Source organism: Podospora anserina, chromosome 2 (genome assembly GCF_000226545.1).
Source record: "Podospora anserina S mat+ genomic DNA chromosome 2, supercontig 2".
Classification (NCBI taxonomy): Eukaryota; Fungi; Ascomycota; class Sordariomycetes; order Sordariales; family Podosporaceae; genus Podospora; species Podospora anserina.
Genome location: NW_001914858.1, coordinates 1,389,633 through 1,414,794, shown reverse-complemented (window position 1 = coordinate 1,414,794; position 25,162 = coordinate 1,389,633). Strand labels below are relative to the sequence as shown.

General features: G+C 52.7%; 6 protein-coding genes across 6 annotated transcripts; 5 read left to right on the top strand and 1 right to left on the bottom strand.

The window, feature by feature from the left end:
• Positions 1-1,709: 1,709 nt before the first annotated feature.
• PODANS_2_3690 (uncharacterized protein) lies at positions 1,710-2,534 on the bottom strand (the record flags this gene model as incomplete). The annotated part of the gene is made up of 1 exon (XM_001911084.1): positions 1,710-2,534. The coding sequence occupies one exon, from the start codon at positions 2,532-2,534 to the stop codon at positions 1,710-1,712; it is 825 nt and encodes a 274-aa protein (XP_001911119.1).
• A 1,782-nt stretch (positions 2,535-4,316) lies between these two features.
• On the top strand, positions 4,317-5,201 carry PODANS_2_3680 (uncharacterized protein; the record flags this gene model as incomplete). Its single annotated transcript, XM_001911083.1, has 1 exon — positions 4,317-5,201. The coding sequence occupies one exon, from the start codon at positions 4,317-4,319 to the stop codon at positions 5,199-5,201; it is 885 nt and encodes a 294-aa protein (XP_001911118.1).
• A 3,636-nt stretch (positions 5,202-8,837) lies between these two features.
• On the top strand, positions 8,838-10,678 carry PODANS_2_3670 (uncharacterized protein; the record flags this gene model as incomplete). Its single annotated transcript, XM_001911082.1, has 2 exons — positions 8,838-9,600; positions 9,651-10,678. The coding sequence occupies 2 exons, from the start codon at positions 8,838-8,840 to the stop codon at positions 10,676-10,678; spliced, it is 1,791 nt and encodes a 596-aa protein (XP_001911117.1).
• Positions 10,679-12,668: 1,990 nt separating this feature from the next.
• PODANS_2_3660 (uncharacterized protein) lies at positions 12,669-14,102 on the top strand (the record flags this gene model as incomplete). Its single annotated transcript, XM_001911081.1, has 1 exon — positions 12,669-14,102. The coding sequence occupies one exon, from the start codon at positions 12,669-12,671 to the stop codon at positions 14,100-14,102; it is 1,434 nt and encodes a 477-aa protein (XP_001911116.1).
• A 1,863-nt stretch (positions 14,103-15,965) lies between these two features.
• Positions 15,966-17,666, top strand: PODANS_2_3650 (uncharacterized protein; the record flags this gene model as incomplete). Its single annotated transcript, XM_001911080.1, has 3 exons — positions 15,966-16,266; positions 16,338-16,643; positions 16,705-17,666. The coding sequence occupies 3 exons, from the start codon at positions 15,966-15,968 to the stop codon at positions 17,664-17,666; spliced, it is 1,569 nt and encodes a 522-aa protein (XP_001911115.1).
• Positions 17,667-18,811: 1,145 nt separating this feature from the next.
• On the top strand, positions 18,812-19,966 carry PODANS_2_3640 (uncharacterized protein; the record flags this gene model as incomplete). The annotated part of the gene is made up of 2 exons (XM_001911079.1): positions 18,812-19,011; positions 19,048-19,966. 2 exons carry the CDS (start codon positions 18,812-18,814, stop codon positions 19,964-19,966), a joined length of 1,119 nt encoding a protein of 372 aa, XP_001911114.1.
• Positions 19,967-25,162: the final 5,196 nt, after the last annotated feature.

Sequence of the window (25,162 nt, the reverse complement as noted above, 5' to 3'; positions counted from 1 at the left end):
GAGCTTTCCTTGGTCTGACAGACACCCACACCCACCTCAGTCGGGATTCAATGCACCAATCAGCGTCAAATGACCCGGAGCTCCCTGTCCAACCTGTCAGCTGCGCAAACTCGCAGACCATCGATGTCTTGAAGAATATTCCTTCGGCAAGTGCGCATTGGCGCTTTCATCTGATACCTATCGATGCCATCCCATCTCATCTTCTATCAGACCCCGTGTCACAGTCTTGTTGGCACATATCACAGAGCAGTAATAGGCTCTCCGACTATAGTCCGATATCTCACTGTCCCTCCCCCCCGCATCGCCCATATCTAACCCTTTCAACGTGGCCCTGACATCATCATCATCAACCCATGAACCCTTTTCCAAGCCATCCTCGAGTGGACCTTGCCGATGCTCTCCGTTCCCGGGCCCATCGATGTTTGCGCGATGTTCCCGCAGACAGGGAACCAAGGACAAGGACAGCGGGCAGTGGGGCCAGCAAACTCACCATCGGATGCCGGGATCAGCCAAATGCCGCCGCCGGCCTGCCGCGATAAAAATAAATGCAACCACTGCCGACGACCAACAAGTCCCGATGATAACGATAAGCCTCCCTCTCTCTCTCACCTCCCCTTACTAACACCCATTCCAATCCCGTATCACATTCAAAGGTCACAAGTCATCGCAAGTCGTAAGCATCTTTCACGCGGTGAACCGCCCCATCTCACCTTGGTACACACTCAAAACAAGTTGGTGGTGACCACACAACACCACACAGACCCACCCCCACCAGGAGAGAAAAAGGATGTCTTCGTAATCATAGCATGGCCGAGTTATATGTTACAATCACTCTCGTAAAACCAAGGAAACACACAGCACCACCGCGTTCATCTGAAATTCTGATAAAAATCAAGATCCAAGCTCGACATTCAAGATTTCATCTGATCCCGGACCTCTGTATCACATACACACACTTGTTCTCAGCCCATGTAGCACTGCACAACTCATCATTCCGGGTGGCTTTTCGGAAGATATAGGGGGGGGCGGGGGGGATCTCGATGGTTTTGTACAAAAAGCCAGGTGCAAAGGTAACACTCGGTGACCTCTTCACGGGCATATAATTCCCTCAGAGGGCTGAGACATATAATTCATACGACAGACATCCATGTTCTTAAGGGGGAAAAACTGCAGAATCTCGTATTTTGTGCTGCGAAGCAAAAAGTATCTTGCAAACATGTAGATAGATGTAAGAACCCCCAAGAAATAAACCACGGGAGGTATGGAGATCAGAAAATGCCAACCTGGTATCAACCTGTATGAATGTATCCTCCTATGATGATGATCAATGCAATTACAACGGGGATGATGATGAGAATCCCTTACCCCGAAGAGCCAAAGAGCCAGCCAACACCAAACATGCGGTTAGGAAAAAGCAGGAGAAAAATGAAACCGGATGAGATGCAGTAGACAACCAAGGAAGTTCAAAAACCGGACACAATGCAACAGATAACCTCCATACAAGCACTCAAGGAAATCCTCCTAATGCAAACCCAATATTCTAAGTAAGGGGGTAATCCTATTCCAAAGATTTCCAAAAAAAAAAAGAAAGAAAAAAGAAAAAGAAAAAAAAAAGAAAAGAAAAAAAAAGAAAAGAAAAATGCATCTCAAAATGCAACAACAAACCACCAAAAGATGCAGTATACATGTTTACTCAAAAAAAAAACAAATCAGTAAACCCCCTCCTCCTCCCCAGGCAAAACAAACCTCACCCTCTTCACCATCTTCCCCTTCCCACCCCCCCTAGTAGTCCCCTTTCCCTTCTTCTTAACATCCACCACCCCCGTTTCCTCCTCCCTCGGATCCTCCTCAATACTCCAAACATCCGGACTCGGCTCCCTCCAGACATGGTGATGCCCCGCATGCCTCTCCCCCCCACTCCCCTTGGTAAACTTCCCCCTCTTCTTGTTCCCCCCAGCAGCATTGGTAAAGTCCTTCAACAAAAGCGGAACACCCCCGTAACCGCCCATCCGATGGCGGTAGTATTCCTCCATGAGCGTGTCACCTTCCGGGCTGGCTCCCAAGCTCCCGTAGTCAAACTCCAAATCGGGGGTGCTCACAGCAGGGGAGGAGACCCGAGGGGGAGTAGGGGGGCGCGGGCCGTCAGGGCGGGAGAAGCCTGCTAGGCTGGAGGGGCTGACGCTCCTAACGTCGGCCGAAGAAGAATCGTCGATGCCGGCCGAGTAGTCAAAGTAGTCAAAGTCGAGCATGGCCGTGTCGTCGTCCTGTGGGTAGGGGGCCGAGGGGGTTGGGGGGGTGAGGAAGAAGGAGAGGGGATCGATGCCTGGCATTGTGAGGGAGAAGTCGTCGTCGTTGTCGTCTGGCAAGGGGGAGGAGAGGTGTGTTGGTTTGAGGGCTGGTTGGGAGGGTGGTTGGAATGGAGAGGGGCGTTGACCTGGGCGGGAAGAGGAATAGCTAGACTGTGCTGCTGGAGAATAGGAGTATTTTGATGGGTTGGTTGAGCTGGTTGTCGTCGAGTATCGGGAGGAAGACATGATGTCTCAAATGAGGGTAGATATATACCCCCGGCCGCGTATTCGTCTGACCCGATCAAAGCATGAGATTCTTCGTTTTTGCCGTCGAGCCGCCCTTGTGTGTCGACTGGCTTAGAAAGACACGAGTCGATGTCCTATCAAATAATAGACTTCCCGAAACGAGAGAGGCCGCACACAGACGGTCTGTGTGTCTGTCCCCAACTGCCGTGGAACTCGATCAACAGAGAGTGAACGAAACAAGAGAGAGATGAGTGGATGGGTCCCCAAAAGGCGGCAACGCCGCAGTTGATATATACTATCCCAAAAGTCCAAATGACCGCAGCTGGTGTTCCTTACATGCCCACCATCTTCCATGAGAGACATAATAACAAAAAAAAGCCATGGATGGTCGGGTATACGCAGAGTCACCGGTCAAAGTTCCCTAGTGATGATTACCGCTTAGATGCTGCCTTGTGGAGTGAAAAGTGACCTGTCTGTTTTCTTGACGGCCACCCACAGGATGCCATACACACCAACTTCGAACTCGGCCGATGGCCGTGTGTGAGTGGGGTCATTCGCCCATTCGCTCTAAGGTGTGGCTGCGCCTTTCGCGGCCTAGGGTGAATTAACCATGGCTAGTCTGAAGAAGATTGCCGATTTTGGTGAGAGGTTCAGAGACACCAAGACTATGCGGACCATCACGGGGATCACCATGTGGGTTGATTAAACTTGGAACATTTCGAGAATGGCGTGAATGGTGACTCGAAACCGGCATGTATGGGATTTGGGCCTTGGAAATGCCAAAGTAGATTACGAGCAGGCGGGGAATTACTTTCGTGAAGGTTGTCATAGATTGGCTTGTGACATACAACTCAGCCGGCTGAGCTGAGACACCGACCAGGTTAGTAGTGGGATTCGATATCTGATTGTCCAGCGAGCACACCCTCCCGGAGATATCAGAAAGATGCCGAGAACACCGGTGATTTTCTAAATCCCGTCAGGATGATAGTATGTAGTATTTGGAAGAGGATATACAGGCTTCTGATCGTCTCATACAAGATGAGGGGGGCGATGAAGGTGAGGCAGAACGTACCTGCAGGATCTCTGCCAAGACCCTTTGGGGGGCAGATGATCGGAGCAAATCATCAAGGTTCTTTTCCCATGAATCGATCGAAGAAAAAAAGATCGAGACGACGGGCAAATGCTGACGAGTCACAGCTCGTGGGAGGTCAGCCTCGAAGCAGGAACGCTGCAAGAAGTTCTGCACTTTGCATTACACTGCAGTTTCCCGCACTTTTCCACTTGGAGATCTCGGTCTGTTGGAAATACGGGATGTAGAAGTCAAAGTTACACGATCGAAGCACGTAATCAGCTCAAAATGGTCGTGCAAATAAATGCCGTGGTTTCTGAATTTGGTGGCCTGTGACCAAAAAGGTCATCGGCGGTCGAGGACTTGAGGTCAGATGGTTGCAAGGTTCTTGCTTACATAATAAGAGCTTATCTAGAATGACGTAGTACAAAGCTTGACGCGACAGCTGCCTGTCACTGTTGGCCTTGTCTCTTTTCCACGACGCGTTTCTTTCTCAAAGTTCAACTGTGAACATGCTCTGACAACGTAGCCTTCAGCTTCCAGACGGCTATCGATTCGGCTTCAATTTCACTCAATCTTCATTCATCTCTTTTATTCACTATCGTATTATCGCTTTTACGCCTCTTCAGTGAAGAGCCCGTTCCTTCTAGGCAACCACTCACTCATTCAGGACCGCTTGCATCAGTTCCAGGAATTTGCTCTAGGCAGTGGTGATGGGCACCACCAATTCAACCGGCATCGCCACACGCGGCCCCCTTCCGATTCGTCTCATTACTTTCAATGTTCGATATGCCACCAAGACCCCCGTTCCGGGTGAGGAGCCATGGTCTATTCGCTGTCCAAAGCTCTGCTCACAGTTGAAGTTCATCACCTCGGGTCAAGACTCGCCCTTCATATGTCTCCAGGAAGTTCTTTATTCTCAGCTCACGGATATCCAGGACAGGCTGGGGAATGCCTGGCGTCATATCGGCCAAGGCCGGGAGGATGGTAAACAGGCTGGCGAATTCTCTCCCATCTTTTTCCGAGTGGATCATTGGGAATGCGAACGCCAAAAGACTTATTGGCTTTCCAAGACACCTGATCTCCCGTCCAAAGGTTGGGATGCTGCCTTGGAACGAGTTGTTACCGTGGGATTATTCCGGCACAAGGATACTGGAGCTCGTGTGGTAGTCATGAGTACTCATTTCGACCATCGCGGAAAAGTAGCTCGGGAAGAAAGCGCCAAGCTGCTACTGGAGATATCTCGAACATGGACGGCCTCGGCCAGTCGAGGGACACAAGTACCAGCTTTTCTCGGCGGCGATTTCAACAGCACACCAAGTGATGGAGCCTACAAGGTGTTGGCCGCCCCTGATTCCGGCATGACGGATATCTCTCAGCTTGTGCAACAAGATGATCGGTACGGCAACCAGGATATCACTTACACCTCTTTTGGAGAGCCAGAAGAGACGCCCAAGAGGATTGACTTTCTTTTTGTTCGGGAATCGCAACAGTTAACTAGTCGCAACTTTGGGATTCTGCCAAATCGCTTCGATGACATGGTCTACCTCTCGGATCATAGAGCTGTGGTGGCCGACATGGAGTTGATATCGACCTGAGAGTCATGCGCCTGAGACCCAGAGCTGTATGTCGCCTGCACCCCACGCTGGATTTGCATCGGGATCGAGCCGAGTGACGTGACGGCCCGTCTTTGCTTCAGACAGCCGGCCAAGGACACGAGCAGACTCGGCCATGTGAGACAGAGAGAGGACCTACATTGCCGACGGCACTCGCTGAGTATACCCGGATGTCTCAGCTTCGTGGTTGGAAGGACAAGTGCTTGCCATCACTGATCGATCTAAGCCTCCCTAGGATCAGCCACCCCCTCACTCTTCATGTCATTAGCTGCCGGCTCAAAAGGTTCGGCTGGTGGGAGTGCGCACAGCGATGGAACGGTGGCGTCGATACTTTGATGCAGGATATAGTGCCGGGAGAGAGGGAGACCAGAACCAAAAGGCGGTGAGGAGTCGAATGAATCAACTCGCCGCAGAGGTCCGGGTTGCCATCGATTTTCAATGCACGATGATGGTGATTGTCTAAGGATTCACAAAAGGTGCCCCTCCGGAAATGCATGAAAAAGTTCTCGCCCTCGAACTGTGAAGATTCAGCAAAGATAGGGCATGCGGCAATCGGTCGATCTTGGGCCCTCAACAAACGGCGGCATGGACAGGATTCCGGAGTAGCTCCGGTCAGGCTGCTATCTTTCGGTCCCCAAACGGACCTGACTTCCGGTTGTGCTCGGCAGCGTGCTTTTCGGAGGGCCTTCCAAGCCCAGAGGAAGACGCTGGCTTTCTTTTACATCTGGGATAGTTCATGAGCTCTCACGTCACATACCTAGAAGCTGCATTGGCCGGTGTGTCACGGGATCGTCTCGAACGCTTGCGTCAGAGAGTTGCGTGCAGGCTTCATGGAGTCTATCTGAGGAAATGGCGCCAGCGTTGCCCAAGAGGTCAATGACTTTCTGTAGGACCCCCTGCATGCATCCTGCTTTCAATGCATTGGATGCGGAGTATCCGGACCAGTCCGTCTTTGGATTGGCTTGGCCATCCTCCCACTGCCCAAATTGACTCACATCTGGAGGGAGATGGAAATGAGACTGGGAACCTGTGTTCTCGAAAAGCTTGACGAAACAGCCGATAATCCGCTGTGGATGCCCGTTCAACGGCACCCAAGTGGACGGGATCGCCTGAGCATGGCGATACGGCATGATGTGCAGATACTCGCGCTTCTCGCGCATTTGCGACGGTGGGAACAGCCATTGTTACAAAGAAGCCGTCCAATCAAATCCGAAAAGGTCCGGCGCGGCTGTCCTCTGTTTCGTCGACGATACCGATTTCTGTGGAGAAGCAACCCCCAACATTCGGTCGAGCATCTTTTGAGGAGGGTATAAGAACGTGATCATTGGGCACCCGATGCTCATCTGTATGCTCGAAGCACCAATGAGGCAAAGGCGAAATCAAAATCAAAACACACTTTTATATGCGAGCGCGGTTCTGGTCTGTTCCTTGGTATATATGTGGAGGGCAACAGTTTCACCCGCAGCAGTTCGACCTATTGAATTGCGGCTCTTTGCAAAATATGCCGCATGAGACGATCGTCTGCTGGATGCTTCCACGACATGGCTGTGGAAAGGAACGGCTGAATTGTCGTCGGACGGTCCGCTGGCGAGACGAGTAAGCAATCAAGAGAATGTTTGACGGAACCAGTCACCAGACCAGAGGCCGTATCGGTTCCTGAAAAGCATCTTGCCATACGCCAAGTGTGCTCCGATCACGACGTTGCCAGTCCGTGTCTTGAAGATTTGATATCGAAATACGGGTGCAGTACATATAATTGAAGTTGGCCGGTGACTCCAAAAATGCGGACCCGGCAAGACCAAGACACAGATAACGAAGTAGAAGATTGTTGGGGGCGCTCGTCGCAGTCCTGCCCTATGAGAGGCGTCAGGCGGCACCGGCCTGCAGCATTCTCCATTCCAGGCCCGACGGCTCCCAATAATAAGGGTCGAAACCCGCGCAAGCGTTGACAGAAATGGTGTGTGAGCTGGCGACCTGCCTGCCGTTGCCTAGGGATGAACGGTGGTTGCCTTTCGCATTTTTCTCTCTCTCTGCATGAAGAGAGCATCGTTCGGTGGTCCGCGGCTCAACCGAGTTGATCCTCTTTTTCGCACGCATTCTCGAGTCTTCATCGCATTTCTGCCAAAAGCTCATGATCAGACGGCTAGATATCGCTTAGGCCTGGCACAGCCTGTTTTTGATGTCCATCCAGGACAGAAGTTCAACGCTGATTGATCACTGCGAGACCGGCACTCGGCCGTGCCTCTCAATCGCTGCCCAAAACAGTATCGGGCATTAAAGGCGCGAAACGAGTGCTCAGCTTCGTCACGATTGTGTCTCGGCAGCCGCTGAGAAGGGTCCCCGCCGAAAAAAAAAAACCCACTCAGTTGAGGCCTTACGCACACTGGCACAAGCAGTCCACCACACACATGCTCCCAAGTTGCCATACGTGCAAGCGACTTGCAGGCTCTCATTGGTTCGCCACAGAGCACAAGTATCCCGTCGTCTTTGCCCAACTATCCCAACCAGCGACATCGCATCGCGTTTGATAGCTCTTCAGCAGAAGCAGAGTCTTGTGTTGCGCCGGGCACTGTTGCTCCGTGTCCCGCATCTGCCCGAGTCTGCCAGACGATCTGCCTGTAATCTGCGAGACACACGCAGCATCTGAAGTCTTGGAGGCTCAAGCCAGAATCCGTAGTTCTGGAGCTCCAAGGTGAGGCCGTCCATAGCCTTCCCCCCCACGATCAGGAGGACAAAAAAAAAGAAAGAGAAAAAAAAGCATTGGACCCATCGGGCAACGTATCCAAGCCGCTGGGCAGGGCAGTGGAGGGCAGGGCACGACAATCATCCGCCTCAGAATCAGGATCAGCATTCAACTAGCATTGACCAGCATATCAACACCAACATCAACACAAAAGATATCTGGTGCGACCAAAACAGGTGTGTGTGTGTGTGTGTGTGTGTGTGTGTCAAGCCGTCACCTGGTCGATAACGGAACGGAGGAGAGTGTTTGCTCCCTCGGTATCGCATCGTCTCGTCTCGTCTCGACTTGTTATCGATAATTCTTGTCTGGGGTGCCCCTCCTCAGGTGCCGTCCCCACCGTGGTCTTGGTCTTTTGGTGTCTGGGGGATTCTCACACCCCTGTCGTCTCCCGTCTGGTCCTCCTGTGGTTGTCAGTGGCTCTCCCCCAATCCCCAGCGAACCCCAGAGCCTGCTCCAGGCAAGCGAGACAGCGGTCTTCCTTGCCGCCCTCCACTCACAGCATACCCCCCCGCAGTGAATAAAACTCGTCACTGTCCCGTTCCTCCACCTTTTTTTGTTTCCTTAGGACAACCCATCCCATTTTCTGTCTCTAGGCGAGCGACTTTTCTGCCACCACCGCTGAATTTACCATCCTGCCATCCGAAGTCGATCACTTTGTCACTGGTATTCGCTGCCCTCGCACCCCACAAACCGCCTTGTCCTCAACGCTCGAATTACCGCCGCTGCCCAACCTGCCACATCAACCCACAATCCCATCCACTCGAGACTGGCCGGCCTCTTTGTCGAGGCATCGTTGCCTCTCGCAACAACACCAAACTCAACCATCTGACTTGGAGTCAGCCCGCCTGCAGACGAGCGGGGGGCTCGTATCGGCAATGTCTGGGAGGAATCGACCATCTGCTGCATGCGTCGAGGACGCCGACGACGCCGGAACTGTTTTTGAAGGCACCGCACGCTACGCTACATCTTGTGCCCCAGGCAGTCCCATCAAGCAGCCAGCAAACACCGGACGTGTCCGGAGAGAAAAGAGCAGGAAGAGCGAGACCTCGCCCATCAACGCCCACACCGACTCGGACTCGACGCTCCCTCGAAGAGAGAGAGATTCTACCAAGAAGCCCAGCACTCACAGGGATAAGTCTACTTCGGCCAGCAAAAAAGCACTCATGACTTCAAGACCTGCTCTGAAGCCCACGAGGACGGCGCCGCCCGACGCCCGTTACTCACGCAAGTCTGTAGACGCACACGATGCGCAATATTTCGGCGTCAATGAGCCAGCACCTGCCCCGGCGCCTGCTGCCACTCGTCCCCGCTCCAAGACCACGAGACCGACCAGTGCCTATTATGGCAGCTCACCTTCGAGACCACCTTTAACCCACCAGAACAGGTATTACAGCCAGACACCAGGCCCGCAGATGAACTCGGGCTTTGCGCCACCACCTCTTCCGAACCCACCTCAATGGAGCGGTCCTCCCCCTCCCGGCCCCCCCCCACCACCGGCACCCATGTCAGCGCCCATGCAGATTCCTTATCTTCAACTAGGATCGTCCCCTGTGGTCATGAACGGACCAGGACCAGAGTACTTTTCGCGGCTACTTGAGTCTCGCTTCGGCAGCTACACCCGGCTACAGTCAGCGATTGGTATCGCCTTCAGCAGCCACCTGCCATTGAATATGGTAACGAGTGGGAAGAGCCACAAGCGCCTCCCAGCAAACAATTAGCTCGGCGTCCATCCACCAACAGGAGGATGTCCAAGGTTGAGACGGACGATAAGCGCATGATGCCGCCACCTCCTCGCAGACCCCAATCTGCCAGGCCACTCCCAAGCAGTGGGTTCCAACCCCCTGCGCCCTCTACGCCAATCTCGCGGCGAACCCTCTATGATGATATTGAACGAACCGAGGATGACCTCTTTAACCTCTCCCCCATGGGCCCTGCCGATTACAACAACGCCGGCCACAGCACCAACCTAGCCTTCCGTCCCAAGCCACCTAGAATGAGCAGCGGACTGGCGGACGAGGCGTACGGCGACTACGACTACAACCCAATGCCGGTGGAGCCTTACGGGAAGCATTTGCGACGGAGCTCATACTTTGGCGAATCGGCGGCTTCCAGCAGCGCATACGAGGATCAAGTTCGTTCAGCCACCCGTTATCAGGAAGAACTCATGGGCGGGTCCCCGCTCCCGCTAACCGCTGAAACTCTCGCAAAGGCCCGAAACGGAGGAAGCAGCAGAAGCTCAGGCAGCCGCGACGAGAGCGATTACCGACAGTCATACACGACGAGGACCACGCACACCAGTGCTCACGACGAAGACTTCACCATCAGGGTAAAGGGTAATACGACGCTCAAAATTGGCGGTGCCGAAATGGAATGCCATGATGGCGCCGAGATCAACATCACTAAGAACGGTGCTACGCTAGGCTACCGAGGCGGTGGTAGCGACGCGAGCTATGGCGACCACGATGACCGCCACACCCGGGTTGACCTCGATGACCGCCGAACCCGAGTCGATTTCCCTGTCCGGCCACGCACCCGCGGAGCCTCCCGCGCCAGGTCCATTCCTCGTGCCCCGGCTTATCCCGCCTACCCCGATGCTGCCAGCCCCGAATATGAGTACGTCGGTGCTGACGACTACGCCCCCTCCATCCCACCCTATCCCCAATACCCTACCTCGTACTCCTCCTCCCGACCTGACGACCACTACTTTGGTCGGTAAACGGCCTGTTGGAACGCCTGGAGCGGCCAACGGCCAACCAAATGGCGACCCCGAGACGATCCAAGATGATGAAGATGATGAACCCCAACAAAAGGATGATGACGATGACGATGATGTTTTTGTTTATGTGTGCATAACTCTTGTTTCACTGGGGCGAAATATGAGCGAGCGTTTTTGCTTTTTTATTTATTTATTTCTTTTTTGGATACTCTTCTCAGTTGGGTTAACTGTTTGGGCGCGGGCTTTATACCCCCTCGTTCCTTTTGGTGGACAAGTTTGCAGAGAAATTCATGATGGGGAACCTTTCCTTACACCATTCTGTTTTCTTCTTGGGGACTTTTTATGTCCATGTTTAATCCTGTGCTACTAAAATACCATGGCGGCTTGCGGCAGGGTGGTGACTCTAGAAGTTGAGTCTTTGCGTTGTTGGCTCAAAGATATTGTCATGTACTATGATGTGGTTTCATGCTCCCTTTTGATCAAGGGGAGGGGGTATGGACCTTGGAAACTTTGAAAGGGGCACAGGGTTAAGGTTTAATATCGGGAGGCTTTTTTTTTTTTGCTTTTTGGGAAGAAACTGTATAGGGTGTTTTCTTTGTTTTCTCTACCGGGGCTAATTCTGAAGTTTCCATCTCATTATTATTTTCCTTGAGCAAGCCGTTTCAAGCCAGATTGATATCATTAACCTTTGTTTTTGGAGAGTTAACAATGAAAGAGAGAATTGAATGATGAGGGGTATCCATGCTGTGCAATTGGGATGCTGATCTCATGATTTTTGGAAGAAATTAGATTCGCCGCTACCTTGTTGTAAAATCTGCAGATCGACACTGCCTCTCTGCCACTCTCGGACCTGGCGTTGTACACGTGTTGCCAATGAGAGTTTGGTTTACCCCCCTTTTGGGGCCGAACACGTTTGGCTGTGCCTGATTATAAAAAGGGGATGATTGTGGATCATCATACTATTATCCGTACTGCCAGTTAGGTACCAGTAGGACGAAACGGAGTGTGAAAATTCCAAATAGGTCGCGTTGCTATGCGGATGAGAAGGTCAGGTAGTCAGGACAACTGTCAGACATCGTTCACTGGGGGGGGGGATAGAGGCATGAGCCCCCAAATTAAACATGGCCAATTAATTTCTTTCTTGCAGCAAGCCGGGAGTGCTCGGGAGAAGGGATAGAGACACGGCATGAGGAGGTTATTGACCTATAACATGCGGGTTGATATCAGCTTGGAGATTGGTGGTTGGTGTTGAGGGGGGAGGACAGTGAGAGGGACGGTGGGAAAAGGCGGACACTGTGTGGGGTGGGAGGAACCAGCTGAGTGGGTTGTGACCGAGTGTCAAGGAAGATGGGGCTTGGCGAGGATGCGGGGTGGGATTGGTTGGAGGGTTGGAGGGGGTGAGGTTGTGTGGGTGGTTGCTGGGTGAGGATTGTTTACTTTAGTTCAAACACAGGTTATTGACAGGGCGGCATGGCAGATATGCAGATTGCATAAAAGTTGAAGAAAGGAAGGGTGGTTTCCCTGGTGATTTTGATGATGATGACGAAGAAATAAGGCTGAAACTTGATTGTGTGTTCTGCAAGGAAGAGGCTTGGATTGATTTTCAGTGGAGTTGGAAGGCTGGGTGGCTGGGAAGGAAGGAAGGAAAGCTGCAACCCCAACCTCCTCCGTTTCTGGGTTAACCGGGGTGCGCAAGTGTGCGATTAAACCAACAACACCCACTTTTCGCTGCACCTTTCTCTCTCCTGCATTTGCAGTTGCACACACATCCCACGGAATCTGCTAATTTATCGACTGTTTTTTTTTGGTTTTTTTTTGGACGATCGTGGATTTTTGAGTGGGGGAGGTTGTTGTCGACAAAACATACCAGCGACTTTTCACCTTCACAACCCCAACCCAACCTCATCCGAGACTTGACCACACACAACCTTTAGCCGGTCAGCCATCAGGCTTGACATCATCATCACGTTCCAGTCAATAAATAGTCACCATGGCACCAACAATCCTCACCCTCCTCCGCCGTCACCTCCCCTCCGACATCCAATCCCTCGGCCCCCTAGCCGCCCACACCATCCTCCTCGCCCGCGACGGCGACGACACCAAAGACGACCCCGCCGTCAAGGTCACCCACCCCGGCGTGATCCACCCCAACGAGGTCAACAACAACGCCATCTTCGCCGTGTTCGGTCTTCTAGGCGCCGGGTTCGTCATCGTCGGGATTTGGTTCTTCTTCTGGGCCAAGAACGGGGGGTTTTACTTCAAGGAGGGGGATTGGGAGGATTACAAGTCTACCGTTCTTCGGCGTCCTAAAATCGGGCCTAACGGTACGGTTTACAGCGATGTGACTGCGTCCACTGTTTTGGGCGGCGGGAGTGTGTACAAGGATGTGGATGATAGGACTGTTGTTACGGGGGTGACGAGGGATGGCGGGGGAAGGGATGATGATTTGACTACTGTTGTTTCGGCCACGACGGGCATCACGGGCATTACCGGGGGGGTGTCGGATTTCTCGGGGAGGGAGAAGAGAAGGATGAAGAGGGAGCAGAAGGAGAGGGAGAAGGAGAGGAAGAGGGAGGATAAGAGGCGGGAGAAGGAGAGGAAGTCGAGGAGGAAGGTTGGGACGGATGGGGAGGTGGTGGATGAGGAGGCGGAGAGGTTGGCTGAGGAGCAGCTGAGGATGTATAGACATGAGAAGGCGGCGAGGGTGGGGGGGATTAATCGGGAGGCGGATGGGAGTGAGTGGGATGGGAGCACGAATCCTTCTTGGTCGGAGGTGAGCCCGAGTGGGAGGGGTATGGCGGAGAGCACAGTCGATGGGGGCAGCGAGGTTACCGAAGGCTTGATGGCTGGACAGCAGAGGACGCCGAAGAAGGAGGAGAAGAAGGAGAGGGGTATCAGAAAGGTTTACAGCACTGCCGACAAGAATGCTGTGAGGGAGAATGAGAAGATCAAGGCCGAGGCGAGGAAGTTGAGGGAGGAGGGGAGACGGGCGGCTGCGCAGGAGAAGGCGCTGCAGCCGAGGGAGTCGAGGAGGATTAAGAGAGATTTCAGCTTTACTGCCGGAGCGGAGGAGGCGGTTGCGCTGAGGAGGATTGATGAGGGGAATGAGATTGCGGGTGAGGGCACTTCGGCGAACACCTACTCTGATTACACGAGGGCTAGGTCCAAGTCCAGACCTAGGCCGCCACCGAGTGAGGTTTCGAGCAGCATGCCGGGTGGATGGGCTCAGAGTGAGGTCAGCGCCGCTACTGCCAGCACTGACGACTCGGGCACCAAGGTCTACACGCACTCTCACCACATCCCCATTGCCTCTTCCGTGAGCGACTTTGCGTATGCCGAGGACAAGAGGAAGAGACGCGGTGGTGCCGGAGCCAGAAGGGAGAGAGAGAGGACTAGACGGGATGATACCAGCAGCGTTGATTAAGAGTTGTTCAGGAAGGGATGGATTTGGGACCCACGGATGGAGGGACGAGATGATGTTGGATGATGTTTGGAACAGGATTGGACCGGCTATGAGAGCAGGCGTTTGTTTATTTTGTTTATCTCACCGGTGGCGGTCTATTTTACCTACTTGCGAAGCAAGCCTGTCATTCATGTTGGGATTATGTAGAGTTTATCATGACGGATCAGATCAATAAATGTCATTACATAGACTTTGACCCTGGCCTCAGACGTTATCGTAAGATGAGATTCATCCCTGTGTCGATCGATGGCCGGTTCGGAGGTTGTCCGATCCATGAGGCCCGAGAGACGTTCGTTTCCGGCATTCCAGGACCCGGCTGTCTGAGAGCGGACCGTCTTTTTTGGGCTTCCAGAAAATTGTCTCGGTTGGGTGTTCCATGGGGATTCCATTCCAGTCCTTTTGTTCAGTGTCCAATTCCCCTTAGGACTCGAAGGCGGCGGGACATAGAGCGGGCGTGAGCATCACAAAGTCTCAATGTTTGCGGTGGCTCTTGTAGGTTGGCCGTTCTATTTCGATGCATCCATCTGTCGCAACCTGCAACCTCCACGTGGCTTCCTGGCTATCCATCAGACTACCAACAACGGCCGGCCCAAGAGGATGGTCCGAATTGCGCGCTGGCGAAACAGGTGGGTGGTTGTGGTTTACATCATCAGTGAGCACGGCACCGAGCACAGGGCAGCAGCGGCTTTGAAACTCGGCCAGGGCAGATGGTCCCTCGCCAACGCGCACCCGCCGCATTCAGGCGCTGTCTCAGGTTTCAGAGACTTGGGGCGGCGCAGGGTCTGCTGAGTTTATGCATTCGTTCGACGACTCCATTTCTCCTTCAAAAGAGAGATACTGCAGAGACCTTGTGGTTTGGATTTAGATACCCAACTGCAAAACCACTGCAAGACACATCAGCGAAAAGAGGGGACAGACCCCCTAGGCAACCCCTCAGCGTCACCACCCTCCAATGCTTGCCGAGTTCCCCGCCACCTGATAGCGCCTAATCAGCTGGCCGAGGGGGAAAGGCGGCTGCCTGATAGCGCGCCAACACCCACGTCCCTCTTGGCGCCAGAGACTGTGGCAGGTAAACCCAGCCTTTTGGTGTGGTGACTTGTTCCGGGCCAGCCCCATCCAATCCATCCATCATCATTCACAAACTCCATCTTTTCTCCCACCACTCCTCCTCAGGTCTTGGGTCAACTGATCTGAACTGGTCCTTTCTCCAGTCTCAACATACGCAGACGAACTTGTTCTCGTCTGTCTCTTTTCTTCTTTTTATCTTTTTTTTTTTTCGTTTCTTGCGTTTGTCTTTTGCCGTATACCCACCCCTTGCGCAACCTCGACGACGAGTGGGCAGTGCCTCGATTCCACTTCCCCGTTGCTTATCGGCCTGCTTTCGTCATTCGTCATCTCGGCGTTCGTCCTGCGCCAAAGTCAACGTGACACCCCAAACGTTCCTGATCTATCCATCCATCCATCCATCCATCCATCCATCCATCGCCTTGTGCAGCCGGGCAAAAAAGTCTACTGCTTTTTCCAACGAACCCCGCGTCGACCGCAAAAAGCCATCGACCGCTGCGCTGCGACATCATCACTCGAACGGCCCGCCCGTCTCTCTTTCATTCGCCGACGCCTGGTTCTTGGGTAGTTCGCTACAGGTCGCTCGCCCGCTGGGATTGAGCGGAACGATTAGGGACAGAAACAGAACAGAACAGGACAACTGTGGACATCAAGGAGAGCCAGAGTTGGCCTTATCTGAAAGGGTGTTGCGGGTGCATGTGGTCCAGCCGTGATTGCCGGCAATCGGTTGTTCGCAGTGCGTGAGAGGTGATATCCAACATGACCAACAACCGCCACTCTTTCCACACAATGGATCGTTACGATCACTACCCCTCGAATCCAAACCCGGCCCCGAATGGCATCATCATCGGCCTGCTGTCGTCGTTCGGGTCGGCCATCGTGATACTCTGCGTGTTTCTCATCATCTACTATTTCAAGTACACATCCTCGGGCCGCATCTTCCTCGACCGGATCGGTCGTCCCGGCGAGTACGATGACGAGCAGGCGTTTGCACGGGAGGAGGCCGAGGCATTGGAGACGATGGATGACATGCAGAGGACGGAATATTTGAGAGCAAAGGGTACGTGCCCGGCCCTAACGTATTTTCTATCCAGCAAGGCCGGATCCGAACGCTGACATTGATTATTCTAGCCTTCATTGCTGCCAACCCCCCCGAGTCTGTGCAGACGGACATCTCGCTATCGCAGTATCTGGCTATTCAGGAGAAGGGTGTTTCTGCTTGGGAGTTTGAGCCGGAGCTGGAGATTGCCAACTGCTTTGTTGAAGCCCGTACGGAGATTGAGTTCTTCGATTCGGAATGCACCGTCATGAGCAATCTGCCGGTACCAAAACAGAACGAAGTCTACTACTGGGAAGCCAAGATCTACGAGAAGCCAGACAATACTCTGGTCAGCATCGGCATGTGCACGAAACCCTATCCGCTGTTCCGGTTACCAGGTAGGATAGAGACCTCTCTCTCTTGACGTTTGCGTTCAGATCTCGCTAACTGATCTGCTAGGCTTCCACAAACACTCTGTTGCCTATCTTTCCAATGGTTCTCGCCGCTACAACCAACCGTTCAAGGGCAACCACTACGGCCCCCAAATCGTTCAAGGTGACGTTATTGGCGTTGGGTACCGACCTCGGACCGGCGCTATATTCTTCACAAGAAACGGGAAGAAGCTGGAAGAAGCCGCCCATGGCATGAAGACGCAAAACTTCTTCCCCTCGGTCGGAGCGAATGGCCCATGCATCGTACACGTCAACTTTGGCCAGGCCGGATTTGTTTTCATCGAGGCCAACGTGAAGAAGTGGGGTCTGGCCCCCATGACGGGCTCACTGGCACCACCTCCGCCATACGGCTCTGAGCAAGGCAGCATTCTTCTCGAAACGGGACGGAAGGACGGATACACAGGGTCATACACTCGTGGTCATGGCGGAAGCCAGTCTGTGCAGCTTTACCCTAGGCAAGGCGGACCCGGTTTGGATCCCGGTCATACCCGTACGAGATCTGGTAACTTCAGAGTTCTCCCACCCACCAGCCCAGGGCCCCAGCGCAGCCCAACCGATATCTCCCTTTCCCATTTGGTTCCTACAGAAGACGCCGGAGAGCCTAGCAGCGCCGCGGCAGCTGAAACACACAACGAGGAGGGGGCGCAAAATGCAGGCCTTGGTGTTCACGACCCCAACCATCCGCCCCCACCGGAGTACACGAGCCCGGAACACTCGGATGCCGAGCGCGATGACAGTGACGATGAGAACCGGCCATTGATCAACATCAGCAGGAGCCGTAATGGCTCCCTGGCTACTGTTCGAGCGAGGAGCACTAGCAATGCTCAGGGTCGGCCCATTCAACAGCGCTCGTCACCAAGTCCTCCCATTCCAAGCTATCAGGATGCCATCTTGCAAGGAGCTGGGCGTGACAGAAGCGGCAGCGCCATGTCGTCGAGATCGGCGAGATCAGGAAGGACCGGGAGGTAAATAGTAAGGTTTGGGAGATGGGAGTGGGAAAGGGCGCACAGACGAGGCTGCCTTTTGTTGTCGTGACACTGCATTACATCACATCACATCACATCACGAGATACCATCAACCTTGCGGATTCGAGACCTTTTTTTCTTTTCTTTTTGGCTACACAAACAACGGGTTCAAGGGGTTATGTGGCACCACCAACCTCCCAAGAATTCCAGCCGAGATACCCAAAGACAAAACGGTCAACTTGTAGAAAATGGGCGGAGGCGGCTTCCTTTTGTTTCTTTTGTTTTCTTTCACCGCGTTATTCACTACAGGCAATACCCGGAGCATCAGCATGTTGTTATATGCAAAGTTTGGGCAAGGGGGGAAGGAGGGCTTGGGGTTTTTCCCTTGGTGGATGAGGGTTTTCTGCATCCGAGTTATTCGAGATATGGCGCATAGGGGAAGGGTAAACAAACGGGCAAAAGGCATACAGTGTTTTTGTTTTTTTGCGTTCTCTGTCAGTTGGTGAGAGGTTAGAAGTTTTCATTGTCATCTGGAGAATTGACTCTTGAGTATTTGCTACACCTTGTGTTTTGCTTCTGGAGCTGAGTTGTGGTGGTGTTGGAGGTGGTCTTGGAGATGGTCTTGGAGATGACGTCAGTTTGCTGGTGGTTTCTTGGGGGTTGCGGCTAAACCCTAACCCCTGTTGGCATTAGGAGGAGAAGTTGCGTTGACATGGCTTACTGATGATGAGGAGGAAGGTGCGAGTTGGAGAGTGTTGCTACTGACGATAAAGCCTGTCTATTGACAATGAATAACTGTTCAATCACCAAAGCTATACAATAGGTATCCTCTCTCTATCGTACGAATAGCAGCGACGATGCCAAGCCGCAAGTCCACATTGTGACGTTTGCCGACAATTAGCCACTGACCCCTGTTGACAGCGCTAGCAGCGCAGAAACTTGGAGCGACGCGTTTCGCGTGACGGCAGCCCTCTGAGCCTCCCAGTGAACTTCATCACCGCCCTGCACCAAACTTCCTTTCATCTCTGGCCATCAAGTACTGCGATAAAAGCATCAACAGTCTCCCTACACTACCAACTCTACACATCAATTCCTACTTGCGCCACTCGCAGCTGCCAGCTGCCCCCTTTTTTTTTTTTTTTTTTACAATGGCCGACTACAACAGCATGAAGGTCCCCGAGTTGAAGAAGGTTCTTCAGGAGCGCAGCCTACCGTTGACCGGCAACAAGGCCGACCTGATTGCCCGTCTCCAGGAGGACGACAATCAGAAGGCCCCGGAAGCTGCGGAGCCCAAGGCCGGTAAGCCTACCATTACTCTCCCCTCCCTGCGAATGCGATCGCGACTGCGGTGATGGGTTATTCTACCTGAGGATTGCGCGTCGAGAATTTTCCATCTGTTCTTGCGCAAGCGATCAATCACACACATCGGTTGCGGTCGCACCTTCATCACCTCCTTCGATCGCATCAGCCCCTATCTTGTCGCATTCCAAACCTCGAAGCGCTTCCTCTTCTATTTCATCATGTTGTTCGACATCACTGACATCGAACTCGATCTCGGTCTAGACACCAAGCCCGCCGCCGCGGCGGAGGATGAGATCGACTACGACGACGATGACTTTCCTCCCATGGCCAAGAAGGCTGATGCCGCTCCCGCCGCCACTCAAGACAAGCCAGCAGAGGAGAAGAAGTCGGAGGATGCGCCAGCCGTTGTCGAAACCAAGGCTGATGAGACTGCTGCCCCTGCCACCACCTCCACCAAAGAAGACAAGCCAGCTGAGACCACCGCCACAGAGGAACCCGCCGCTGCCCCAGCTGCACCTCTCTTCTCAGCGAACCTAGCCGCGACCAACGCGCAGACGGAAGCAGAGAAGCGGGCTGCTCGCGCCGCCAGATTCGGCATCACGCTAGACGAAAACTCGGAGGAGGCCAAGGCCGCGGCGAGGGCTGCCAAGTTCGGGGTGGCTAATAACCAGATCTCGGCTCTGGACAGCGCGCTGCCTGAGCGGGGGCCGAGGAAGAGGGGGAGGGAGGCGAAGGATGATGGGAGCAAGGTTAAGGGTGCTGAGGGCGGCAACAAGCGGCCGCAGCAGCAGCAGCCTAGTGCCAATGTCCGGAACAACAGCAATAACGGCCGTAACCAGCAGGGACGGGGCGGTCGTGTGCGTGGTGGTCCGGGTGGTGCTGGTCGGCAGCAGCGCAATGGGGGGGGTGGTGGTGCTGCTGCTGCGACGAAGCTGCCGCAAAGGGAGGAGGATCCGGCGGAGAGGGCTAAGAGGGAGGCGAGGGCTAAGAGGTTTGCTTAAGGGGATGAGTGCGGGAAAGGGGTGGGTATCAGGTTTTTGCCTTGTTTTTTTGCTGCGAGGTTGGCATTAAATGGGTAGCGGAATGACCCTTTTTGGTTTTTTTTTCTTCTACATGGATGGTTTGTTTTTTCGCTATGATTGTTGGAGGGTGGGAGAGATTTATGTTAGATAAATACACTGGGCGGGAGGAAAGGGATACGGTTGGGTTGGGAAAGGGGGGTCTCTTTAGTGGAAATATAAAGCGGAAAATGAAGCGGTGGTTTTGTTCACTTTGCTGCTGTGTGTGATGTGGTACTATGGGGGGTGTCTTTGGAGACCTTGGTTGGTGAGTGCTGTGGGTTCTTGAGATGTTGCTGTCTAGGTGCCTAGGGTCAAGCACAGCTGATAATACTTGTGATGAGGGGGATCTGGAAAGGGTATGTTTGCCTGAGTGTGAGGACGACAGGTACACGGAGATTTGACCTTTCTCAGTTCATTAGTGTCACGGCTCAGAACTCTTTTTTTATCCGGATTTCATCGCCTCTTGCTGGTGGGTCTGTAGTTACTACTCATTGATGCAGCTAGACCACTGGGTGGGCTTTTGGAGAAGATGAATCCAGTGTTTAGAACTGCTGGTGGTGGCTTCTTTTGGTTGGTTGGGCTTGGGGTTATTCGGATCCCTTCTTGTATCATGTTATTAGTTGATAAGCCTCTTTGTATTCTCTTGAGATTTGATCTTCTTTTTTTTTTTTAAAAAAAAAAAAAAGCTTTGTTGTGTTCTGATCACTCGTTACTCCTGGGGGGATCTTTTCCAAGCTCTGTTTTGTTCTGAGCTTTGTTTTGATCTGACCTCTGTTTTGATCTGACCCCTATTCTGCTCTGGCCTAGAGATCCTCATGAACTCTTATGTCCAGATATTTGTCTCTGCTGTTTATCCCCCTCACTTCCGGGCTCCAAAATCTCGATCTCAATCTCAACCTCGATATAAGGAAAAAAGGTTTCTGATGAGTTGAACCTAGCATTTGAGTCTCAGAAGGTGCAAGCATCAGTGGTTGTGTGGGAGTGGAACAATTAGTAGTTTTTGGTGATGGAATATCTCTGTAGACAGGTGACTACTCAGTTTCGTCTATAATGGGGGGGCGTAGATGTTTTACTAAATCCTGCAAGAGATATCTGGAGAGTGGCCGAGACTTTTTGGAGCCGGGGACGATGGTGTGCTGGAGATTTTTTGTATGAGATGGGCATCTTAGGTAGATTATAATAAGTACACGAGGGCTTGAGCGAAATACATCGTCAACACCTGCGATGTGTATCAGCTCAAGAGGCAATGCCACATGGGCCTCATCTTCAGATCGGCCTTGTTTGGAGAGCTGGAATCATATGTGAACCTTTCTTCGAGATAGATCTCTTTGTGGTTCAATCCTCATTTCTGTTCACGTCCCCCCTTGGTGGATCTTTTTCAGAAACAACCATCTCCGACAGATCTCCTCGTAGACTAATTTTCCAGAATTGACTCTAGCATACCTAAGAGTGTTCTCAGTCTAGCATATCATGGCCTTGGATTCACTGTTATTTCGGTTGCGAGAACTTGAGGCGGCCTTCAAACCACTCTTACTCCGGATGACGCTCTTCCATTTGGGTTTCCGTGTAATCTTCTGTTCAAGTCAACCTCGCCCATCTCTCAGCACCAGTGAGTACTCAACATCGGCCACCTCACTCCCTCTCCCCCGAAAGACTCTGATACTCCACCAAGAAAGTCCAGACGGAGACCAATGCGGACTGCTGAGGAGGCTGCCAGGGATCTCATCTTCGTAGATCATCAGATGTAATGCGAAAGTACTCTTGATTATACATCCAAGGAACGAGGTTATCCCAACACTGGAACCGCCAAGTTCCAAAAAGGATCCGTAATAGCCGTGATCTCCCCTCCCGGCCAGCTCAGCCTCTTCCTTGACTGCGAACATGGCAGGTAGAACAACCGTAGAGCCGAGATGAAATCCATGCCCATGGTCCATGACCAACAACAACACCTAGCTCAGATCCCCGCCCCGAGTTCCATTCTTCACCAATAACTTTATTCTTCCTGTTCTTCAAGCCAGATAGCCGATCTCCCCCAAACCCATCCATATCCACGTTCACAAAAGTGTCGAACCAGATAACCGGCCCCTCATCCCTAGTATTTCCGCCCCCGACCCACCCTTGACAACATCCCCAACTGCCTATCAATCCCGGATCACTATTCAAACCCCCAAAAGTCTGTTGGTTCCCTATACATGAACCCAGCCTAGGTACACCAGTAATCGAAATAACCGGAAAGAAACCGAGGGAGGCTGACCATGCTTTCAAGGCCCAAGTTAACGTTCCCTTTCCAAGAAACGAAGCAAGCCAGCCAACCAGCCAGCCTCCCTCCCGATGTGCTGTTTTGATGCCGGGGATCTCTCCCTACCGGCGATGATTTCATATTACCTCACCCATCCCCACTTTCTCTACCATCACCCCGGACCCCCTTACCCTCAAGGACCATCCCTCCGTCCCATGCCGAGATCCGGCAGTAGGGCGGGCGGGTGGACAAGCATCCAGGTAGTCCGGGAAGTGGGAGGAGGTTTCCCAAAAAAACAACAATTCGGCATCCGCCGGGTCTCGCGGGTCTCGCGGGTCTCCGGTACACCAAAAAAAAAAAGAAACCAAGCTTTGATACATATCTCTTTGTCATGCCTCGGTTCCCTTTTCCGACTCCGGGATAGCCCCCGTCCAGTACCCCCGTTTCGTCGTGGACCGGTAGATAAAATGGAGGTAGGTATCAAACCTCGCAAAGTGTCAAATCGGATGATAAGGGGGGGGGGGGCGTTCGAGAAAGAGGGCTGAGTTACAACAAGATGGTAGAGAGGAATAAACACAAGTTCTATACATGAGGTTTGAGGATTGTAGTATCTGATCATGTAGACGACTGTGATAAGATGGGTTTACATCGGCCATATTCTTGTGTAACTTAGATATTACCCATGCTAAACTCACAGCCGCCAACAACAGACCAACAAAGTTCTGATGAGGGAGATGAGATGGGGAGCAACAAGCAACGTGACAAATGCACGTCAGCATGTAGGGACCTGTCGCCTGCGGGGGCATTGACAGTTGAGACGCGTCACTCGGTAAAGGAGTTGAGGGATAGCGGTTTGGCTGTTGGTGAGGGTGAGTGAGGCTGTGTTTGATGATTATTATTTACCAGGACTCTGTTAAGCTCAGCAGGTACCGACCAGAGATGACGTGCGGCGGCGGGCACATTATGCGCTGTGCCTGAATCGGGATTGGGAAGCGAATGGACTGAGAGTTGTTGTTCCGTGGTTCTTACGGAATTTACAATAAAATGCGATGTTGTGTGCATATTTGGTGGTAGGTTAAAAAGGTGGGTTGTTTGACGACTGCGCCTCGCTTTGAGGTTGGGGTCAAGTAGGGAGACAGACGGAAGGGGCATGTGCTCGAGCGGGATGACACTTTGGGAAAGCACCACTGACAAGAATCTGAAGTTGGGGGGGCCAGGCCAGGAAAGAGCAACTCGCCTGCCTATTGTGAACTGGATTGAGTTATGCAAATGCAAAGGCAAATGCATGCGGTCATCTTCACTGTCATGTTCCTTCCTTGCCTTTCTCCCATCAGCTGTTGTTGGCTTCGATATTGATGGCGATGTTACAGAGCCAGCGCATCCCGAGGCAAAGAAAAAATCGACAACAAGGTGAAGATGAGTAACATCCCCCCATATTCGGCCGATTTCGGGCATCTTTTGATCTTGTGGCATCGTCAGCCATTGGTCAGCCTTTCATGCATTGAACCTTTGGGCTTTTTGGGCTCTGATTGGCAAGTTGCCCCCTGACATTCTGATCCCTATCCGGTGGACCGCAGCTGAGTGATGCCCCTTGCCCGTTGCCCCCCTTGGATCAAACATCACCGTTGGACGACACAAAGCAGGGCGAAAGGGCAAGTCGGCCCGCTGGAGCAGAAGTAAACACAAGACTACCACAGTTGATGCGTGAGAGCGGTGTAAGTGACGCTTTCACCTTCCTGGACCGCCGTAAGCGTTCCTGTGAGCATCACCAACCTAGTCGAGACGCAGAAAGCCTCACGAAACTTGATGAAGGGCCAATGCCAATATCAACAAACACCCAATCAGCATCTTGATCCCCTTGCCGAGCAGATCTCACGAGATGTGCCCTGTGCTTTTTTGTTTTCTTTTTTGAGATCACAGACTAGCATCGTGTAGCACATACGAAGAAGAAAAAACGTACCGAGGCCGTGGCTGTGGCTTCCGGGTCCGATCCTGAACTCCACCGCTGACAACCCCGGGGATAGTAACAACCATCTGTTGGCTCTCCAGCTCTCGAGCTTCATGCCAACGTTGCACATGACGAAGAAGAGAGGTAGCCCAATCCTCTATTTCGGCTTCAGCTCTGCAACACGAGCTGATATCACCAAGGAAGATCAAAATATTCCGCCGAGAACACCGGGGAAGAAGCTTGAACCTGCCTGCCACGAACAAAACCTGAAAGGCTTGTTGTGCCACCGAAGCGTTCCTGGGGAGTCTTCCCCAGGTCTTTGCTCGGGCCAATCCAGGGCGTTCATCTCAGACATCTTCAACATCGTCAACCGTTTGAGGCCCGAGTCCCAGCTGGTATGGAAGCCAATTAATTTCTAGAAGAGAACCAAAATAGTCATTGGAGTCTCACCCCCAGGGCTCATCCATGTTGGCTTCTCGATGATTCTCCTGAACACAACGGTGTTGTCAGCCAACCCCAGAAAAGCAAGCCCAGACGTCCACCGCTCGGGAGTGTCAAATGCATGTTTCGGTGAAGCTTAAGTTTGTGGGATTCGAGATACGTGGTTGATCCATGTTCAGATGATATCCTGAGATGTGAGACACCCCAGACGGGGCGATAGTTGTGTTTCTTCGCCAGCTGGGTGAGCACATGAGAAGCAAGGCACGTGCCGGACACGATCTGCTGTGTATATGGAAGGAGTGAAAGAGGATGTTCTGACCCTGCGTCAGATATCATTCTCGCCATGATGTGATTGACCCTCAACACCAACACGGTGGTGGCCATGCCAAGGCCCCTCTTTGACCCCATCGTGGTCGAGCATCACGCCCGATGCCATACCGGAAGCCATCAATAACAACGTCAAAACCGGACGGTCTTTTGCACTTGGTCGATATGCTCCCCAACGCTG